This window comes from Anarrhichthys ocellatus, unplaced genomic scaffold (genome assembly GCF_004355925.1).
Source record: "Anarrhichthys ocellatus isolate YVR2014 unplaced genomic scaffold, GSC_Weel_1.0 scaffold39, whole genome shotgun sequence".
Taxonomy (NCBI): domain Eukaryota; kingdom Metazoa; phylum Chordata; class Actinopteri; order Perciformes; family Anarhichadidae; genus Anarrhichthys; species Anarrhichthys ocellatus.
This window is the reverse complement of record NW_022280069.1, coordinates 379,489-400,392: the sequence shown is the minus strand read 5'-3', so window position 1 is coordinate 400,392 and position 20,904 is coordinate 379,489. Positions and strand designations below refer to the sequence as shown.

The following is a 20,904-nucleotide window of genomic DNA, read 5'->3' as shown; positions in this document are numbered from 1 at the left end:
TCCACTGAGGTCAGTACATCCGTCACAGGAGAAGAGAAAATTTAGTTTAGATTGATATTCACGGCTCAGGTGACCCGACAGTCAATACTGATGAAGTCAGAGCAGGTTAGACTACTCTGTTAGACTGCATAGTTTTTCTCATGTAGCTGATACATGAGCAGAATGTATTTTTGTAAATGAATGCCATCACATGTGAAGTCATGTCTCAGTTGTACAATTCCACTGAAAAACCATGAGTAATGTGTGATTAATATTGTTATTTTATCAAAAAAGAAGCGTGTTTTATGCCGTTACAAAGCACTTCCTGTCTGATCTCTGTCTCTATTTCAATAAGATTTGTTTCTACAAGTTAAGGCCAGACTCCCAGTAGGGGTGGATACAATAATAGAACACCTGTGCAATATAACGCAATTCATTACAAACATCATCATAAATTAAAACCACCCAAAGTACTAAAGACTTTGAATAAACACGTCTTTGACACTAAGTTGTATTTTCCACAAAGTAGGACACTGGCTTCCGTCATTTTTATTTTTGTCAGAAAAATTTAAAGATGACAAAAAAAGACACATTTCCCACCAAGTTTATGGAAAAGATGATATTTTGGAGACGCATGGTTTTCCCTCACACAAAATGTAACTTGTAGTTCTCTATTGCCGGTTGCCAGTGAGACAGCAAGCTAACAAGGATGATGAAGGTGATCATGGCGATGGTGCAGAAGATGATGGTTGTTTTGCATCTTTTCTAGGAAGAAGTCTCAACACTGAAGCCAGTTAACGTCATTCCAACAGATCCAACATGTATGTTGAGTAGATGTCAAATGTCACTGTTCACTTCAAACAATGCCTTTTAAAATAACCTCATATTATTGCAAAATTAAGATGTTTATGAGTGTTTTAATAAAAACAATAAGAAAACGCCACATTTGCATGAATCAAACTGGATTTCAACTCAAATCTTTTCTTTTACAGTCAACAGTATTGTGGCTCCCTCGAAGTCAATAGGTAAGTTATTATGATTTCATTACCAATATCTCAGGTGGCATCGGTGAGGTTGCAACCAATCGAAACAATTCTTATTTTTAGGTGATTATACACTAAAGAAAACATACTTAATAATATATTATATTTGATTTCTGACGATAGATCCCTGAAATGCTACACACTGTTCATTTAGGAAGAAATTACAACAAACTGAAAGATATGAATGAGAGAATGTAAAATATACTGTGAACATTGTCAAATAACTCTAAAACGATGTGGTTTTTCAGGATCCTCTCGCTCATACATCCAGCTAACCAGGAGTAAGTACACTTCCTCTTCTGGTTAATATTCAGATTCATTATCATTGTTTCTTCTTTTGTGGTATGCATTTTTAGATAGCTGTAGATGGCGTGTGTCAAAGTTACTTCTTTACTCTTGTCCTCGGTTGTATTTTTTATGAGCTTGAGAGCAAATCTAAAAATGTCTTTTGTTACAGTGTATGTTCAAATGTCAGCGCTCCATCTTGCATTTCTCAGTGTTGTTGTTTTTTACCCTGAAGAACTGGTCAAGCATAAACATTGAGATGTCAAGATAAGATATTTCCAATGCCCGAAGAAACATTTTCAGCTTTCTAAAATCAATAGTCTGTGTCAGGTTCTGTTGTCAGTGCCTAAAACTTCAAACAGCAAGAACTTCTTTCTCGAAGCTGTCATTTTACCCTCACACAGAGAAAACTACATCATAAAAAAAGAGACAGAGATGCCACTTTCTTGCCCAAAGAAGTCTCAACTGACCAAAATGCAAGATGTGTTTCGAGTACAAGCCCTGACTCTCACTTTTTACTGATCTCTCTTGCTGTCATTGTGCCTCTACTGCATGAGAAAAAAACTGCTTCCACTTTTGACGCCTACAGATGCCGGGTGCAACAAATTCAGACATGCTCTATGGGAGCTGCTGAAAGTCATTCTGAGAAACGTAGGAAGTATTTAAGTGAAGCAGATGATGACACAGCAGGTTGAGAGGAAATGGCTGTTTCAGAGAGTAAATAACAACAAAATAACTCCCAATTTGAATTCTTATAATTTTAAGTGAGATATTCAGATTTATTTATACAGTTTAAAGTTACAGGGATAATGAACATTTCTGTAAATGTGCCAGTTTAGCCACCTTGGTTTAATTTAAACTGCAGTCCCACAGTCCCATTTTAGACAGAGAAACAGATGGGTTTTTGGGTCTAAATAGGGTCCCTGAAAACATTTTCTTAATCAGCTTCTTGCTACAAGCGATGGGATCCTACATGAACAAATGTTTTTCTGCCAAAGTTACAACAGTTTTTGTTATTTAACATGAAAGATTGATGTATTTGTCCTGGCTTTTCTCTTTGCTTTAAAATGGGATTCAGGTGATGTCACATATCTTCAGTGAACCAAATGTTTGCACATTAAAAAGTTGTGCTACAACCTTGTCTACATTTCCACTTGAAAATTAAAGTGTACGGTGTATTTATCACTCTCCAGTTGAACAACTATTATATCTAATAGACGTAAACTAGATACATCCATACACAATGCATCTGCATGCAGACACAGACTGAGATAGAAACACAGCTCTGTTGTGTTTCCTGTCTCATGCATTGAAGTGGGTTTCTGAAACCTCAACAAACCCAAAGCTGAGCTGTAATGTGGGCTGCACCAAATTAAGGTATAATTACAGCCCAAAGCAACAGACATCATACAGTTTGTCAAAGGGTGCTTAATCGGCCAAAATTAGCCATTAATTTAAAGATCAACTTTGTTAAGCTGATGTCTTTATTCAAGTTGAGTGTGAATTTTTCAAAGGGCCTCGGTAGATGATAGAACTACAATCAGAGCCAAAGAGCTCTCATATGTCACCGCCTAAAGTTTCATGAGCGAGGTGAAATGTTTGTATAGCAGAGGGATTAAAGAAACGTTTGCCAAATCTCTTACAGTTGTGGGGAATCCCTATTGGCAAAACTCACCCCCCGGATGTCAAGCCTGCTCCCTTGTCCTGCGCAACAACTCCATCCACTGCACCAGGAGCAGCCACTACTTCCTCTATGCCCAGGTCACCTTCAACAAGCACCATGAGAAAAGTCAGACCAAATCTGTGATTTTGAAAATAAATCCAACATTTGGTAGAAAACTTAAGGTACTGGTTGAGGGGACCTTCCCGAACACAACAGAGGGTTCTGTGTGGGTGGCCAATATTGTCAGCCTCAGAGAGGGAGACAGTGTCAGCTTAGATATCAACGGTGAGTTTAAAAAACACTGCTGGTCAACATTCTGGGGTGCCTATGAGCTTCATTAGTGTGGCAGGACTCCAGGATTTGTTACTATACAGGGGTTGGACTGGTATGGTATTATTAGTAGGACTATACTAATTTGTTTCAAGAAAGGCTGTTCATCTCCTGTATTTTCTTCCAATATGTTGTGCCAAATATTCACTCAAAATCACAGGGAGTCAGTCATCAACTATCAACTATTATTGAATAGAAGTTTTTGTAGGGTATCATGGAACACTAAAATGCTAAAAGTGCCGTTCGGCAGGGTGAGAAAGGTTTTAACCACAACGTTGACTGACCTTTGAATAAAAAGGTCACATCTTCACATATTGACCTTTGGACAAAAATATCTAGGCAAAACAAATTACTGTATCATTCCAACCTTAGCAAAATCTCTATATTTAAGTAAGTCACCTGGTTCTGATTCTTAAATTTGTGTGGTCTTATAAAAATGTTAAGCTAACTGCATTGTAAATTAACATAAACTGTGGCTGTCTGTTTAATTTTTACTACTATGGTCTTGTGTAATTTATGAAATATAATATTATATTGCTGTGGTTTGATTTCCAGGAGGGAAGGCAAATTAAAAAGTAATAAAAACTTCTTTTTTTTTGGAACCCAATTTACTGACTTTGTATTTTCAGCTGCCAGCTGACCACATGGTGGTGCCACCTTCCCCTAAATAAGAGGGAGTCACCCACTCGCCATTATTTCCACATATAACATTACACAGCCTGATAACACATTCTAATCATCAATCAATAGTAAATAAATAAAATTCAACAAAAACCACAAAGACATACCAATGGATGCCTGAGAAATCTCAAGAGTATTGTTGACAAACACTGCCAACACAAAGCGTAGTACTCCTCTCATTGTCCTAGTGCTAACAGTGTACACACATACTGCACAGTACGTGATGCTTTACAACTTTAATTAGGAGTTGCATTGAGCAGGCAGGAGCAACAGGTGCAGAACAGGAAGCCACATATTTGGTGCAACATCAGTCACAGTGTTTCCCTTACAGCACATCCACAGATATATTTGAACTGGAAACACCCTCTGATCAGACTCCTTGGTGGCAGCTCGGTTCCTCTAATGCAATAAGAGCTCAAATGTATCTTAGACTCAATGCTGAGTGCATATAAACCAGTCACACATAACGTTAATGGTGTGTCTGTCTGACCTTAGCACTGCAGTCCTTCAACTATATACTAATTAAACTGTTGATATGTCTCTGCCCAGAAATACACAGCAATTCCCTGTTTATTAATGGATTTTAAGCAGCTTGATTGAGAATTATTTGCTAATTTGAACAGGATTAATCAATACAGCCAACATTAAGACTTTTAAAAAGCTCATAAGCCCAGAACCCATTTGACCCCAATTAAAGTAAGTTGGTCAAATGTTTATACCTCTTTATGCAGGAGGACTCTGATTTATCAAGACTAAGAGGCTACAGCCATGCTAGCTGCTCTTTTCTTAAACCCAGTAGTGCAATTTAACCTCTATATTGCCCTAAATAATCCAACAAAGGAGCAAATACAGTAATGTAAGTGTCTGTAATCTCAATTTACAGCTAAGTATTGAGTAAAGTATTAAGTGTTTTTTATTTTATACCGAAGAGGGAATGAGTGAACGAGGGAGTGATTTCGGACACAGCCATACTGATGTATAGCAAGTATGACATTTACCCTGCTCATCATCGTAGCTTAGCGTGTTAGCATGCTAACGTTTGCTGGTGAGCACTTAATTCAAAGAACAATCTGGGGATGATGGGAATATTAGGTGTGGGGTCTTAAACTATAGTTGAACCAATTAAAATTTTGACCCGAGATGGAATAATATGAAAAGTTAAAAAAGGGTCGCCAAAGTTGTTATTTCATCCTACGGGGAACATGAATGTCTGGAACAAATCTAATGGCGATACATCCAAGTGTTGTCGCGAAATTGTACTGAAAATGACCTCATAGTGGTGCTACGGGAGGAGTCAGGGGACCACCAAAGTCTTAGGATTCATCCTCTGGGAACAATGAATGTATGCATATATGTATAAAATTGTATGGCAATCAATCATGTCATTGTTGAGATATTTCACCTGCAATCCCGAGAACCATGATAAAGGCCATTCCTGAAGCTCTAATTCTAGCCTTAACTCTCTCCTGAACACTGAACCTAATGTCTGTCCAAACTCTTCTCACTTTCAAAGATACCTTCACTGTCTTGGTAAGAAACTTACATAAATCCTCACAAAGAACCCATAAACTCACATGCAGCATGAAAGGCAAGCTGGCTTAATATCTCAGAAGCTTAATTACTGTGTGATTCACCCACTTTGTTGTCAACACTTTATAAATAGGATTAACTTGACTATGTGACGTGGCAAACATTCCCTTTGTGTGAGGCCCACGCTTGCCCTTCAGCTTATCAGTGTTCACACAACCTGTGGACATGTGGGCCACTTTAAGAGCAGGATTTAGAGAAAGTGGGCAGCATGACATCACCTCCAACAGGTATCTTAGGTCGCGGACTTCCTCACACATTCACCACAACACTTGTTCCTTTGTTCTCTTGTGCCTTTGTAGTTCTGTAGGGATTGTTTGTCAGGCTTGTCATTTAAAATCAGCTTCTAAGCCATGGACTCTGATGACATTCTGAGTTTTTCACAGGAACAGAAATGTTCTTGTCTACATGTATTTGGTTCAGCCAAAAAAACATAATCAAACAATAAACAACGTGGAGAAGAAAACAAGTTAAGGAATTTCTGGCGGTAATGTGGGGGAGATTAGCATAAAACAATGGCATGTGATGGTGTGTACTGTATATTGAAACATTTCCTCCGCTGTCCTGAGCACTCAGGAGAGGGTTTTTATTCATTTTAAGGGTTTGTAAGCCATAATGCACAATTTGCAGGGCATTTCTGGTTTGTATCAAATAATCACATTACCTCTAATAGTCTCTTCTTTCATTCTTCCAGACATTTCTACAATTACTGCCAGAGAGTTCACTTTTATTTATTTTCACAAAGTCTCTTTTGCAAGTTGTAGTGTTAAAATGTATTATAATTATGTTCTATTAAACTTTTATATGCAAATCTTAGAGCAAAACAATATATACTTTTTAGAAGGTGCAAATGTTGCATAAATCCGGCAGCATGCAGCTAATGGTGCTAACAGTGCTGACAGAGCTAACAGCGCTTACCTGGGGGGGAACCGGAGGGTGCGCACGACACTTCCGCAAGGACGCCGTTGGTCGGGACGGCGATATCAGCTCTGATCTATCAGCACAGTGCAGAGCAACTTCATTCTCTGCTCAGGTATACATTACTCCACTATATCTTTACATGACAGATAGATGTTTGTTGCTCTATTAATGCTCTGACAAACAGAAATATTAACAAATAAAGGGTCAAAGATAAAAGTACTCATTCAGTGGCAGAGTGGCCCTCGTCATTGTACTTTATTATATTTTTGGATTATTACTAACACATTAATGTGTAAGCAGCATTTTATTATTGCAGCTGATATAACTGACAGTTCCTTGCTGGTGGGTAGTTTAATTTATAATAATGTATCAGGTTTTATGAGCTCATCATGTTTTAAATGCAAAAAATGCAAAAAAAAGTACCTCAAACTTGTACTTGAGTAAATGTACTTGTTACGTACATGTTTTTATTAGTTTTAATCTACAATATGTTTGATTTGGAACAGTATTTTTGATAGAAAAGAGTATTTTATCAACCCTAAAGGGAAATTAAAGTGTTACAGCAGATAACATTCTTATTCACATAAGAAACAAAAACAAATATGAAGTCACGTTATACACAAATAACTGAAATAGACTAAAGTTTTAGTTGAAAATGGCTATGCAAATTACCATGATTAAAATATCTGCATCAAGTCATCTCATCAGTGTACACGGGTAATATTAAAAGTTAAGACACAGATCGTGTGCGTGTAGACACGTAAAAATGCCACTTCCTCATATGTCCCTCGCACTTCCTGCCTCATATCCAGCTCCATAAGATAATATTAGCTGTTTTTAAAGTATGTGTATTGCATGCATTACTACAAAAGAAAGGGGAACACATCTATGATCATTTCCTATATCTTATCAGTGACGCTATTCGTCAATCATCAGACTTTAAGTCATGATGACAGGATGTGCATCCTGTATTCCAGTGTGGTTTTTCTGTATATTTTTGGGCTAATTTAATCGTAGCTTTAGACTCATGTGCGTGTTGTTGAACCATCTGTTCATCATGTGATAGCAGACTACTGGGGGAAAGTGTTTACAAATGAAGGGATTTTCATTCAGAATCAAGCTGTAATTTTAGAGTTCCCAGTCTGAGGAAGGAGGAATAATTGCGGATGAAATTACACTCATTTGGGCTGCTGCATCATCATTTGCAAAAATAACATCAACAAACCATCTGGCCAAAAAGATCAACAAGGCAACAAGCGTAGGAAGAATCGACTGAAAAACATGAAGTTTATGAAATTCAGGACTCTATGCCCTCAAGATTAGAGAAGTGGACCTCGGACTGGAATGTAACATTTGAATCCCAGAGAACTGGGTACATCTAAAAGACAATGCTTTCTGCTTCCCTCCAAAAATACTGTCGGGATCCCCTTTAGCAAGGCACTTCACCTCCAACTTCTGCTAGAAGACCAACAACAGATGTGAAAGTAAAAGAAAGTATCTCAAAGGTCAAAGACAGTATCTCTCCTGTAACAGGGCTGCATGTCTGAGTCACACTGACTGCATCTGTACAAATTCAAACTGAAGCTGTCTCACAGAGCCAAGACAGATTTCATTGGTGGTTGAAATCCATGATTGTCGACATTGTGTATTAAAATCCTGTTATCCAAAGCTCCCAGCATCAAAACCAAGCAAGGCAAAACAGCTTTTTAGTTTCTACAGGAGTTTCTGCCACAGGAGTTTCTGCCACAGGAGCAGAAACTTCCTGAATACTTGAGTTCTGCTAATTTAATCAGTGCTTAAAAAAAATATTGTTTTCTGTGCCTTTCCAAAAAATGATATACATAACTTGTTTTTAAATCAGTATGTATTTCTTTGCTCGGTTTTTGTTTTGTTTTTTTACATTATGCTTGTTCTGGCTTTTTGTTTTTATTGTCTTTTAAACACATTTTTTAATGTGTTCTTAACATCTTTTGCTTAATGTATTCCTATGCCCTCGTGAAGCACTTTGACTTGCCTTGTGTCCGATGGTGCTATAAATAAACTTACCCACGCTTTACAATAATGACTATCTGTGCTTTATCATGTTCTCAAACTACATAGCGGCCAGTGGGTGAACACAGCGGAGCATTTAGCAGCTGAACAGTCAGACATTTACTTCAGGATTTGGCGGAGATCAAATTGGAGCTAAAAAGAGAGTGAGTGTCGGACTGACCTGCTTCAGACAGAAACATGACTCCAAATGAATGCAAAGTTAATGTTGCTCCGGGCCTGTAGGATGTGTAATGTTAACGTTAAAGAGGCAGCTGTTTGCTAATAAGTTCCCCACATCAACTTCATTAAGGATGATATGTAACAGCTGTGTTTACAGCTCGTTGCACCACCCCAAGTGGCCAAAAGAAGTCAATCTATCTACGCTTTATGGACGAAATGTAACCATTTCTGTTTGGCTCTTGACTGGGGCTGCAACTAATGATTATTTATCATTTTCACGATAAAATGTCTATAAAATGTCAGACAACAGTGCAAAAATGTCCATCCCAGTTTCTCAAAGTCCAAAAATAGTTTTGTCAGTCAAAATAAACCCCAAAGTTATTGCGTTTAATGTGCTATAAAACAGAGAAGAGCAAGACATCTCCATATTAAAGCGGCTGAAAACAGCATTTTATCTATTTTTACCTTTGTTTTGGTAATATTATGATCACCAAAGTTGGGCTCTATAGGTGAAAAGACAAAACAAAGCCAACAGGGTCAAATGATGAGTTATAAACAAACCAGACTGATCAGATTATTTTAACCACTTTATGTGGAGGTTAAACTGAAAGTGAGAGCACCCACAATAATGTATTAATATACAGAAAAACTTTGTGTGGGTAGATACAATGGATCTTTATCTGGTTTGATGTATCACAAATGCTGTGACAAGCATTAATTCCACCGAGACAAATTTCAAATGTGTTTTTGCATTTTAATTAGGGTACATTTAAACATAAATTAGTGCAAACATAACTGATATAGAAGATCAGTTATTAATCAACTACTTGATTGACTGAAAGCAGTCAATCAATCAATTCATTCAACTTTATGTATATAGCACCTTTCAAACAAATGAACTGCACTTCAAAGCACTTTTCAAGCAATTGACAAAACTTCAAAATCATATAGATCAACAATAAAATGTTGATACCACAAAACAGATTAAAATAGATATAATGATAAATAAATGATAATAGAAAAAGTATAAATATTAAAACACTACATAAAGTCATCAGCCTACTATCTTCACACACACATAACATTTAAGCTATATTTTGTATTACATCACACACACAGCAACTTTCTAATCTCTTCTTCCTCTGTTATTCTGTGCTTATCTCGAAGGCCATCTCTCCCACTGAACCCAGCAAATGTATTTCTTATCACTTAGTTTATTTATTTATGGTTTTGACCAGGTAAACTCCCTGAGTTTAAAAACAGATCATTTTATGGTTATGGTAAACAGATATTGTAAAATCCCAGATTCAGATAAGAATCTTATCTATTGGTTTTCTAAAAGCTCCCGGCAGATGCAGAGGAGGTAAAACACCTAATGGGTGAAGCGTAACTTCTTGGTGGCCTGGCGGAGGTTTGTAGGCCACCAGACTATACAGTCTAGATGCAGCGGAAGCCACCTTGCATCTGTGGTGAAACCTCATTTTGGCCCAGTTTATTCCCTTACACATCAACAGCTCTCTCTGAGCCCACACATGGCAACACTGAAGAAGGAATGATGAGAGGGAAACCAATACCTCCTTGATGTGGCACCTGTGATTGTGTCACCAAACAAATCTGAAAATGAAACTATGTGGCATAAACGCAGCATCTTGTTCGCCTACAACAGCTTCCTTCCTCCACTTCCTGCCTCCTTGCCCCCACCCCCTTCTTTCCTCCATCCTTTCCTTACTTTCCCGCCCTGATGTAATCTTTGTCTGAATTGTGGTTGAGCTCCACTGTGTGATGACCGCACAATCCTGGGAGTTCATGATGCAATCCAAGAGCAAAATCTGCAAAGAACAAAAGGGTTTTTTTCAAAGTGTTCCAGATATCGCAGGGGGAGTTACATGTGGGAATATGTCACCATACGATTAGGAAAGAACTGATAATGATACAGGCACACAGGGAAAGGAAAAGGGCACCTAGATATGAGGGCTCAAACTGGGCAGGTTTAGTTACCAGTTTTATATTCCCCCGGCTCTATGAAAAGGGCTAATTGTCTCTTGGAGGAATCCAGTGGGAGTTTGTGAGTTACATATTACAGATGACCTCTGACTGGGAAAGTGTGTGTTTTTGTCCGGTTGGAGAGGTTCAACAGATTGTACAGCATGATAGAAATGACACTGAATGAATGGCAGACAGTCATGGTCAATTTGTTTTTATTTAAAACAAATTTAGTATATTTTACAAGAGAGAGAAGCATCAACAAAGAATGGGAACCAAGTGCGGTGTACTTTTCTTGGCCTGCTGACTTGTGTCCATTATGTCCTTTTGATTTATGATGATGATGATCCATTTCTCCCATTTCCTGGGTGCAGTCTTCCCTCTATTCTTCATGGAAAATCTTGCATATATATCCTTGAATATGTTAAGACTGTGAGGTTTTTGCAGGCACCAGCAGAATTTTACAAAGAGATCACTTCTTAGAACAACTTCTACTGATATACAGTATATCCAAGATACAAAATCCTCCCGTCCAGGAATTTCCTAACCTACAAGGGTTAAAGATAGACTCTCCTTAAATATGTAAATCTTTTCACATGACCAGAAAATGCTTGAAGGATGACCATTCACGCGTCCACATAATCTCCAACACTGCTGTTGAATTCTTTATTCATAATGTGAGGGGTGTTGAAAAAGCTAATTGAATTCTTCCAACTAAATTACAGTTTGTGCTGCATTTCATTTTGATTCCCATTGTACTTGGACATATAGAGAACGAACGTCTTCATGGCTCTGTAAACTCTATCATGTTTATTTTTGAAAGAATAAAATTGGGACTCGTATATGAGCTTACTGTACACTCAGAGGTCACCGGATATCATAACCATGAACTTCATTTGGGGATCTTCTTATGAATAATCAAGAGGTGGTGGGTGAGTTAGCAGGAGGAACTGCAAAGATTTGTGTGTGTGTGTGTGTGTGTGTGTGTGTGTGTGTGTGTGTGTGTGTGTGAGTGTGTACATATGATGATGATGTCATCACATTTTGCGGTTTGTGTTTGCATGTTGGAATGAAACAATCCGACACGGAGGTGAGATGTCACCGCTGATTTCACACACGAGGAAACACACACACACATATACAAATACAGCGTTAATATTTATTCGTCGAAGCATTCGAGTCCTGACAGGTTTCCAAGATACACAAACACACAATTCACTCAAAGCCACTCTTCGGCCTGAGCAAACAAACAAAACAGTCATTGAAATGCAATGGAAAGTGATTGAGAAAGAGATAAGTGTGTTGCTAAAAAAAAAAAAAACACAGCTGGATAAAAACAGAACTAACTGGACATTTCATGTGTGAAGAAAAGCCCAAACACTTTAAAGTTCAGTCTCGAAAATAAAAAGTCAGGTGAGAAAGCGAAATGGGGAAACAGAGGCAGAGACAGTCAATAAGGAGAAGTGTAAAAAACAGTTTGTTGAGTAGCATCATCTTTCAGTTCTGAAACAGAAAGACGAGCGTTGCCAAGTTTTGCTTCAAAACAGTTTTCCCTTTTGAGACTGAGATAGATTCCAAAAATAAACTTGTGTTGTTATCTGACGATGTCAGAAGGAAAAAGTGACATACATCTATACATCTATTTGAGCTTATCTTTAAATGTTTATCTTTTGTTTTTAGGTGTCTTTCATTGTAAATCTGTACTTTGTGTAGTCATGGATATTCTAATGCAGTCAGACCTCTCTCTTCTGATTAGATCTTAACCTTAGTTTACATGATTTATGGTAATACGTTGTAAATCATCTGTGTAAAGCAGATACCTAACATTGAGTTTACAGCCTAGGTATTTGGCTCAGGCCACTAAACCTCTGCTCATGCTGCAAACATAAGGATTTAGCATTTAACACACTACAATATAGCAGATATACATCTTTTTGTTTGTTTATTAACAACTAAAACTTCTCGTGTGCACCGAAAAGTGGGGGCTGGTCTATGAACACAAATGGATCTAATAACACAAGATATGTCTTCATAGGACGAGTCATAGTTGTTGACACATGCTGTACATTAATAAACATAAAACTGTCCTTTCAACAACTCTCTGGAGTTATACAAATTGTCTATTAAAATGTTCATAATGTGCTTTTGATTGCTAAATAGGAGGGGTTAAAGTAAACTGTTACTAAAATAGGTGATGGACAGGTGAATTGTTTACAGAATCCACACATTTTTGTGGCGTTTCAAAACATCTTGTCTGACCTCTAATTGTGGGTGCAGCTGTGGATTCATGTGTAAACCTCAGCAGTTACAGACAGAGATTACATTCTGTGGTGGCTCAAGTCGGTAACGAGCTCAATATGTGTTTGTGACTTTGTGTCTGTCCCAGCGTGTGTGCAGTCTTTTTGTTTGCGCATGAATGTCTGTGTGTTGTGTGTGTGTTGTGTGTGTGTGTGTGTGTGTGTGTGTGTGTGTCTGTGGTTGTGTTACAACACTTTTGACATTTTTTCAAAAACCCAAAAGTAGAGACCAATCACTTTCCCATCCTGAAACCCCAACTCCCGTTGGGTTCCACGCTCTGGTAAAACTCCACCAAAGATTCTGTGACTTTACTTTCCCTCCCGGCCGCGGCTCTTTTCTCTCCATGGCCCAGGTCGCTCAGCGCTGCTGCTGCTGCTGCCTCCTGTCTCCGCTTTCAGAGTGACATCACTGGAGTTTCCCCTCTGCAGAAGCAGCAGCCACAGCATAAATACTACAAGCTCTCTGGCAGAAGTTCACTCTTAACACAATAGCAACACAAAGAGAGAAGTGTCAACGCAGAGCACTGGAAGCACCTGAAGACACAGACACAGTCCAGTGTTTTTTCTAAACTGCACTCAGTGAAGACTCGTGAGGTCAGTGTTGTACACAGTATGGTGGCCTACACAACAGCACCAGGTGACATGGAGATGGGTCTTGAGGAGAGGATGGTGGTTTTGGTGGAAAAGAAGTCCTCCACAGGGCAGATATGGAAGGTGTCCTTGGCCCTTCTCGTTGTGGCCCTTTGCCTGGGGGGCGTCCTGCTGCTTGCTTGGTACTGGAGTGGAAGGCCAGAATTAATGGTAGGGACTGTCTTTCTTTATTTAATCTTTTACAACCTTGTATTTTCTGTCAAAAAAAGAACATTTCCGAGTTAATAGCTCTAATCAATGTGTTTTTTTCTCTCTATACAGACGCAATCAGGCCACACGGAAGCGCTAATCAAGAAGGACACTGCTGAGAAAACAGGTGATTATATGCATGGGTGCTCATGTAAAGAGAAAATGCTTAGGTTTTTTTTTTTTTGTGAGATGTGCTTGAGTCTTTGTGGATTATTTGAGACATGCTCACATTTGTCTTCCTCTCCTCAGATCCCCACTCCACACTGAGGAAAATCAGCAGCAAAGCCAAGGCAGCCATCCATTTAGAAGGTGAGTCATAATGCATTTGGTCCTCAGCAAACAATGCGTTCATAATCTTGGCGTTCATAAAGAGACTCTTTCTTCCACTTGTGTGATATTTGCAGCTTCCTTTAGAAGTCTGCTAGATAGGAACACTTATTAAGGAAGTTGTTGCACAAGTTATTCATTAGCTTCAGTCAATCTTTCATCCCGCTCTCCTAATAGCATACCTGTCGATTATTAAACACCCTGTGGAGAGAAGAACCAAAGTGTTTCAAGGCTGTAACAGCGCTTCTTCTTGCTTTGTTTCCAGGTAGCTGCGAAGAAGACGGTGAGAGTTTGCAAGGCCAGCTCGAGTGGAGAAGCGGTCAAGGCCAGGCGTTCGCTCAGGGCGGCTTCCGGCTGGTGGACAACCAGATTGTTATCCCACAAACTGGCCTCTACTTCGTCTACAGCCAGGCGTCGTTCAGAGTCTCCTGCAGCGATGGCGGCGAGGAGGGAGCGGGAAAACGCCACAGACCTCTCAGCCACAGGATCTGGCGCTACTCAGACTCCCTAGGCAGGAAAGCCTCTCTGATGAACGCGGTGAGGTCGGCGTGTCAAAACACTGCCCAGGAGGATGGCTTCAGAGACGGACAGGGCTGGTACAACGCCATTTATCTGGGCGCAGTCTTTCAGCTGAACAAAGGAGACAAACTGTGGACAGAAACCAACCAGCTTTCAGAGCTGGAGACCGAGGATGGCAACACTTTCTTCGGCATTTTTGCACTTTGAAATGACTCTTTGCTGTGGTAGTAACAAACATGATACAAAGCTCTGCACAGTGCCATATGGTTTGACTTCGTTTTTTAACATTAAGTATGTTTGTTTTTTTTACATTATTTAATATTATTATTCATCTCATGGTGATGTAGAAATATTTAAATCTCAATGGAGATGAAGCTTGTAGCCAAACAGGCGGTGCAGATTTCTTTAAGTCCTATAAACTGTAACAGTTTGCAACATTTGTTTTTATATTTTAGGCACTTTTTGTACATTATTTATGCTGACCTGAGATTGTAGTAGGCCGGACTTTCTTTGCTGTATCAGGTACAGACACAGCTCTTTACTGGAGCGTTTAGGTTCAAGGACTATGTACAAAAACATTATCACAAACTGTATGTATTTATTTGTATTTATTTATATTTAAATTGATGGGATTAGGTGTTAAATATCATATTTATATGCTTTATGTGCACATGTATTTAATTAAAATGAAAAAAAACGAACAAAAAAAAGTCACAAGTCTGTGTCACTATATGGATAAACTCATTTCATAGCTGAGATACCAAATAGAAAGTCGAGTTGGCAGACAGCAGCCAGAAAGGACTATAGCTCACACACACTGGAGCAGGCGTGGTCTATTATTTGGCAATGGTCGCTATGAATTTCCTCCACAGCCAGCAAATACTTCCTTTGTTGGATCAGACAAGATGAGGGGAATTTCCTACTTTTTGCGCTCTTGCTGAGTGCTGTGTCAGGTGGAGGCCCACAGAAGCCTCAACCCAGAGCGGGTTTTCCCCAATGACAACCCCTCCCCCCCCACCACCACCACCTTCTCTCCCACACACAACCTCCCTCCTCCTCCACACCACCAACCCCCTGTATTACCACATACCTCATCTTCAGTCAGCTGGAAAGACACATGACATGTGAGTGTGTGTGTGTGTGTGTGTGTGTGTGTGTGGAACTGCAGCACAGCTGGATTTGTCACATTGTCATCATGTGCAAAAAACACACATACAAATATCGGATGTACTTGGGAGCCATTTGTCTACTTTAGTTTCTTTTTATCCACAAACATCCACTTATTGCCTCAGTAACGAGGTTCCCGCTGGCCTTCGCAGCTGGTCGTTGTGTTGAAAACAGCTTCCCACGTTTGTTTAATGATCTCGTCTTCTGAGCAAATGAGCTCTTTGACTCCCGCAGGTCAACCTGGAGAAAAATATCAAGTTTCACTGACAAATATACTCAACCTGACAGGCTTAGTTGCTCAAAAGGTCATTGGGAGTCAGAAAAGCAATAAATAACTGGTGACATCTAGTGGATGATGTAATCATGCTCTGCTGTGTAACCCACAGGATGTGGAGACTCTTTAAGGAGCTGTTTCATGTTTATAAGTATTGCTAAAAAGCTGAAAAATGAATCGTGGAGTTGTGGCTTTATTTATAGGATGTAGCATTACCCGAACTGAAAAACAGCCGATGAAAAACTACTGTTCCAGTTTTGCTCCCTATTGTTTATCTATTTCCACTAAAGTGAAAGGTATCAATGCAACACAAAAATAACCAATGGAAAAACAATTATTTTATTTATGGTACCCATATATTTGCATACACATACTCTGAAATATATTAACATTTAAGATCTTAGATATAGTGAATACAAATATCACCAAATCCATGTATATTGTCGTATATGTGCACGATAATAGAACAATTCCTAAATAATTTCTGCATTCATATGTTACACTATCTGATCCAGGTACTGCACAGTTAATAAATATGGCCTATTTCATTCATTGATGTCCTCCTCCATACCCTGAGCTAAAATGAGAAATAATAATATTTATTAGAATAACAGCAACATAAAGTGGAGTAGCCATAGTTTGTTCGGTTTAAAGTGCACACTGGCATATATATATTTTTAAAAATATTTGATAAAGTATTGTTTTACCTGCTGATAAAGCTGTTCAGGTACATTGCTTTTATAAAATCTGGAAATAGCTCATGAATGAAATAGTACATTCATATTAACTGTTGAATAAATACAGTATGTCACGTTACTTTACGCATATCCTTTTTTGATACATTAACAGTTTACCCAAAGGCAAAATGGAAAAGAAACAAAATACAAAATAAAATAGCATCCATCCAGATTGTCTGTTATGGGAAATCATAAGAAAAAACATACTTTTAAAATAAAAAAGGCTCACAAGAATGACGTGTAACAGATTCACGAGTATAAAAACTGTGCTTTCTCTGAATGTCTACAGGAATAGCCATCGTAGAAGCCCCACATCTCACCGCACTGCTGCTGTAGAAATATAAATTGGCTTTCATTTCCAGGAGGCAGAGAGTACAAACTATTCTTCTGGCAAGTTGGACGTTTTCCCTACAAAACGTGAGAATCAGCTGCAGTGAATGCGGCTGCAGCAGTAGTCGGTGATACATAAGACGCAGGATGAGGGGTTTATTTGATGGCTACTGCTGTACTAGACTTCTGAATAGATACAACACAAACCTAAAAAAAAAAATACATTGTAAAACATTATTTCAAATGGCAAAACTATCAAAATGTTCCCCTATACGTACACAAGCTTGGATCACTTTCTCCTTTGAAATGGATCTAATATTTAGCAGAGGACTGGATTTTTGAGATGCAGTGTTTTTAAATGAATACACAGTCTTGAAAACAGACATCCATACATGCCAAGCTCCTAGGCCCCCCTTCTAAATTATGGCTGTTGAATAATGCACATTGTTGAGATTTCTACACAGTCGAGCTCAGCCGCTCTTCAGGGGAAACATTTGGGAAAATATCTGTACATTGCTTTGTCCATTTGTAAATTCCATTTTTCACAACTCTCCTAAAAAGTAAACAAATAATTCAACAACAACTCCATGACGAAACAGATCAGATATTACAGAACAATATAAATCACTACTGTATGTGCTTGCCTAGTCAACGAACTCGAGAGACAAAAAGGTGGAGACGATATAGCAAAGACACAAACACAAACGTTTCCTTTTGAGATCCTTGACGCGGTGTCTCCACAACAGAACGAGATAACGAATGGTGGGGGGGAAAGGAATGATTGAGAGATCTATCTGTTCACTCGACCCTTGAAAAGACCTCGAGTGCTGCTAGTCTGATCAGTCAGTAGTGCCTCGTTGCTGGGTTGAACACGGTGAGATCAAAACTGTGAGGACGGTTGTTTACCTGCGTGACTCTCCCCGAAGCTGCCAAGTGTAAAGCACTGCTGTGCACTTATTTGTGCTTCCCACGCCGTATTTTAAAACAGTGTCACTACACTGCTGTGCTCGTCGCCGAAACAAGTGAAAGTCACAGTGTCTCATTGTGTTTTGTGTCCCCTGTGTGTGTGTATTGTGCGACGGTCTCCCCTTCCCACCCCAACCCACCCCACCCTCTCCCAGTGCCTCGCCTATTTATACAGCAGTGGGATCTGGCTGTTGTGACAGTGGTTGCGGCTCATCTTGCTGTCAGCCGGGTAGAGGTTGGAGGAGTTTGAGAAGGAGGGCGGGAGGGCGTGATTGTCCGTGGTGGGGTTTGGGTAGCCGGGCGGGGGAAGCAGAGACTTGGGATCCGGCTGGGAGGAGGGGGGCGGGGCGTTGTGGTTCTGATTCTGGCCTGAGGAGGGTCGGCGGCGGTTGCGCAGAGCCTGACGCTCAGCCAGCTGGTTGCGGAGCGCCGATACCCTCTCCTCTTTCTAAAGACACAACACAAGGAGAGAGAGACTGTTATAGAGGTGTGACACCTAATCCCCTCACCTTATATTTAGCATTTATTAGCATTGATAGCGCTAATTGATTGCAATTAATTAGTGAATATGTATAGTTAAATGTCTGGCCTTTGGACATGCATGTTTCACAATAAACACGACGTGAATGTGTCTGTATAATGTAAAACGTATATGATGTCTTCACCTCCTGGATGATCTTTTGCAGATCCCTGTTCTCTCTCTCCAGCTGCCGGGATTTCTCCTCGTCGTTGTTGTTGGTGGACGAGCCGGTCTTCAGAGTGTCCTGTTGCTCCGACTGCCACTCGCCGCGCGTGATGAGACGCCGCATCTGGACCGCCGCGGGAACAGGAAGCCAATAAACAACACAGATCAGGAGAGTACAGTGTGCTGAATGAATAATAACACATCTTTTTTATATTTGCAGCCAAATCTCTCGCACTTGAAAGCTTATTTTGGCAACATCTTTGGTGCTCAGCGCTCACTGCTGTGCGTTTTCTGGGACTGCGCTCCAAAAACGACCAGACACTCAAGCAGTGAGGATGACATTGTGAGGGTTTGTTTTTTCCTTGGATTTTCTGTCCATGTAGTTTGAATCTCTGTAGGTGGCACTCTTTCCTCTGTCTGCCCATTCTGCAGCAGTGCTCATGTGCACTACCCAGCTCTTCCTCTATTTATTCCAAACAAATCAATGTAGCTGCTGCCAGACACTTAAAATGTCTCACTTTGTTTGTGCCAGAGGACCTTGTTTTTTTTTTCCTAACACCAAATGTTTAAAGCAGCTACACATCTTAAAGCTTGTTTTATTAACTATCTTACGTCACAGATTATTACCGTAGTGGTAAAATCACTAACAGACTAAAGGTTTGATCATTTAAGTAGCCTTCTTATGTGATGGCACAACCACTCCAAACATCAAATAGGAAATATCAGACTGTTTTAGAAGTTTCTGATTTCCATGCACCATGTAGTACAGGCTGGACCTTCTCCCTAAAGACCGGTACGTTTTGAACTTTGGTTTTACTGCAATGCGAGTGTACTTTTCAGTGTGTGCAACATTTCCTAGAGGTGTCGGTGACGAGTCAAAGCACCTTGGGTACGAAAAGCACCACCAGAGTGATGTAGGCAGAGAAGACGACTGCTAGAGCGGCAAAGGCAAAGGAGGCGTCCTGCTGCGAGGATAGGATCATGGTCACTGGAGCCGTGATCAGACACAACACCTGCAGGAGGCGAGAGAAACGGAGACAAAGAAGAGTTAAAGAATAAAGGAAGAGGAAAAAGTAAGAGTGAGGTTCATGGCAGCGAGAAAGAAGGGCAGCAGGGGAAGTAAGAGTAGAAGAGGTGGAGAACAAAATAGAGATGGAGAGAGAGAGAATGAGAGGGGAGGAAAATCACATCCATAAAAGCATTAGGCATCTGTTTATCATTCTGCGGAGGGCTCCCATGTGAAAACAGCATTAAAAAGTCATGACTGAAGTGGCAACAGCGCGCTGACAATCACCACATTGTCATCTCATCAGGGCCTGGAGCTCACAGCTTAGCAAAGAGGAAGGAGGTCTCTTCACAGACACCATTAACTATTGACATCATCATAAAACTGAAATGTGCATATCAGAACATAAAATAATAAAACATAACATTAGACTCGCATTACGGAACCATGTGATGAAATGAGCGCGCAAGCTGCATTTAATGCTCTCATAAATAACCATGAAAGATAGATCAATGATAAATCCTCTGCTTGACAGAGGAGGCGAGATCAATGCATTTAATAATTACTTAAGTATAAGCTAATAAATGCGGAGGCTCGTTAAGATGCCCCCTGTTTTTACTTGTTAATGGGAATCAAGATGAGTGCGGGAAATTCTGGCAAAATGGCAGTTAAAAATAATAATATTTTAAATAAATATTTCCCTGTCTTTTGATCAGAGCAGAAAAAACTCTTTCAGTGTTCAATTGACAGAAACCACTTTTCCCAGACATTTGACATCAATTACAAAGTTACACTGTGTCAAGAGTGTCAGAGAATGGCTGCCAGTGTTTGTCTAAAGTGGCTAAAGCGAACATAATGGCAGCAATTCCAGTGTAAAGTGCATCCCAGGTGCCTCCGCTTAAGATGATTCACTTGCTATTAACAAGAGGAGAATAATGTTTATGACTGACGGCTGCGTTTACCACTGTACTTTAGCGGCTAAATGGGTACAATTTGAAACCTATTCCCCACAAGGTAACAGGTCCATACTAATAAATACATATACTGTATATATATATATATATATATATATA

General features: G+C 39.6%; 2 protein-coding genes across 2 annotated transcripts in view; one reads left to right on the top strand and one right to left on the bottom strand.

The window, feature by feature from the left end:
* Positions 1 to 13,592: 13,592 nt before the first annotated feature.
* Positions 13,593 to 15,250, top strand: tnfb (tumor necrosis factor b (TNF superfamily, member 2)). The gene is made up of 4 exons (XM_031867443.1): positions 13,593 to 13,781; positions 13,893 to 13,947; positions 14,070 to 14,129; positions 14,413 to 15,250. The coding sequence occupies exons 1-4, from the start codon at positions 13,593 to 13,595 to the stop codon at positions 14,871 to 14,873; spliced, it is 765 nt and encodes a 254-aa protein (XP_031723303.1). The 3' UTR covers positions 14,874 to 15,250.
* Positions 15,251 to 16,427: 1,177 nt separating this feature from the next.
* Positions 16,428 to 20,904, bottom strand: part of gabbr1a (gamma-aminobutyric acid (GABA) B receptor, 1a) — a 60,489-nt gene continuing 56,012 nt past the window's right edge. The window contains exons 22-24 of the mRNA XM_031867562.1: positions 19,710 to 19,838; positions 18,806 to 18,949; positions 16,428 to 18,588 (exon numbers count right to left, since the gene is read on the bottom strand). Of these exons, the coding sequence (XP_031723422.1) occupies positions 18,304 to 18,588; positions 18,806 to 18,949; positions 19,710 to 19,838 (558 nt within the window). The 3' untranslated portion in view covers positions 16,428 to 18,303. The remainder of the gene's footprint in view (positions 18,589 to 18,805; positions 18,950 to 19,709; positions 19,839 to 20,904) is intronic.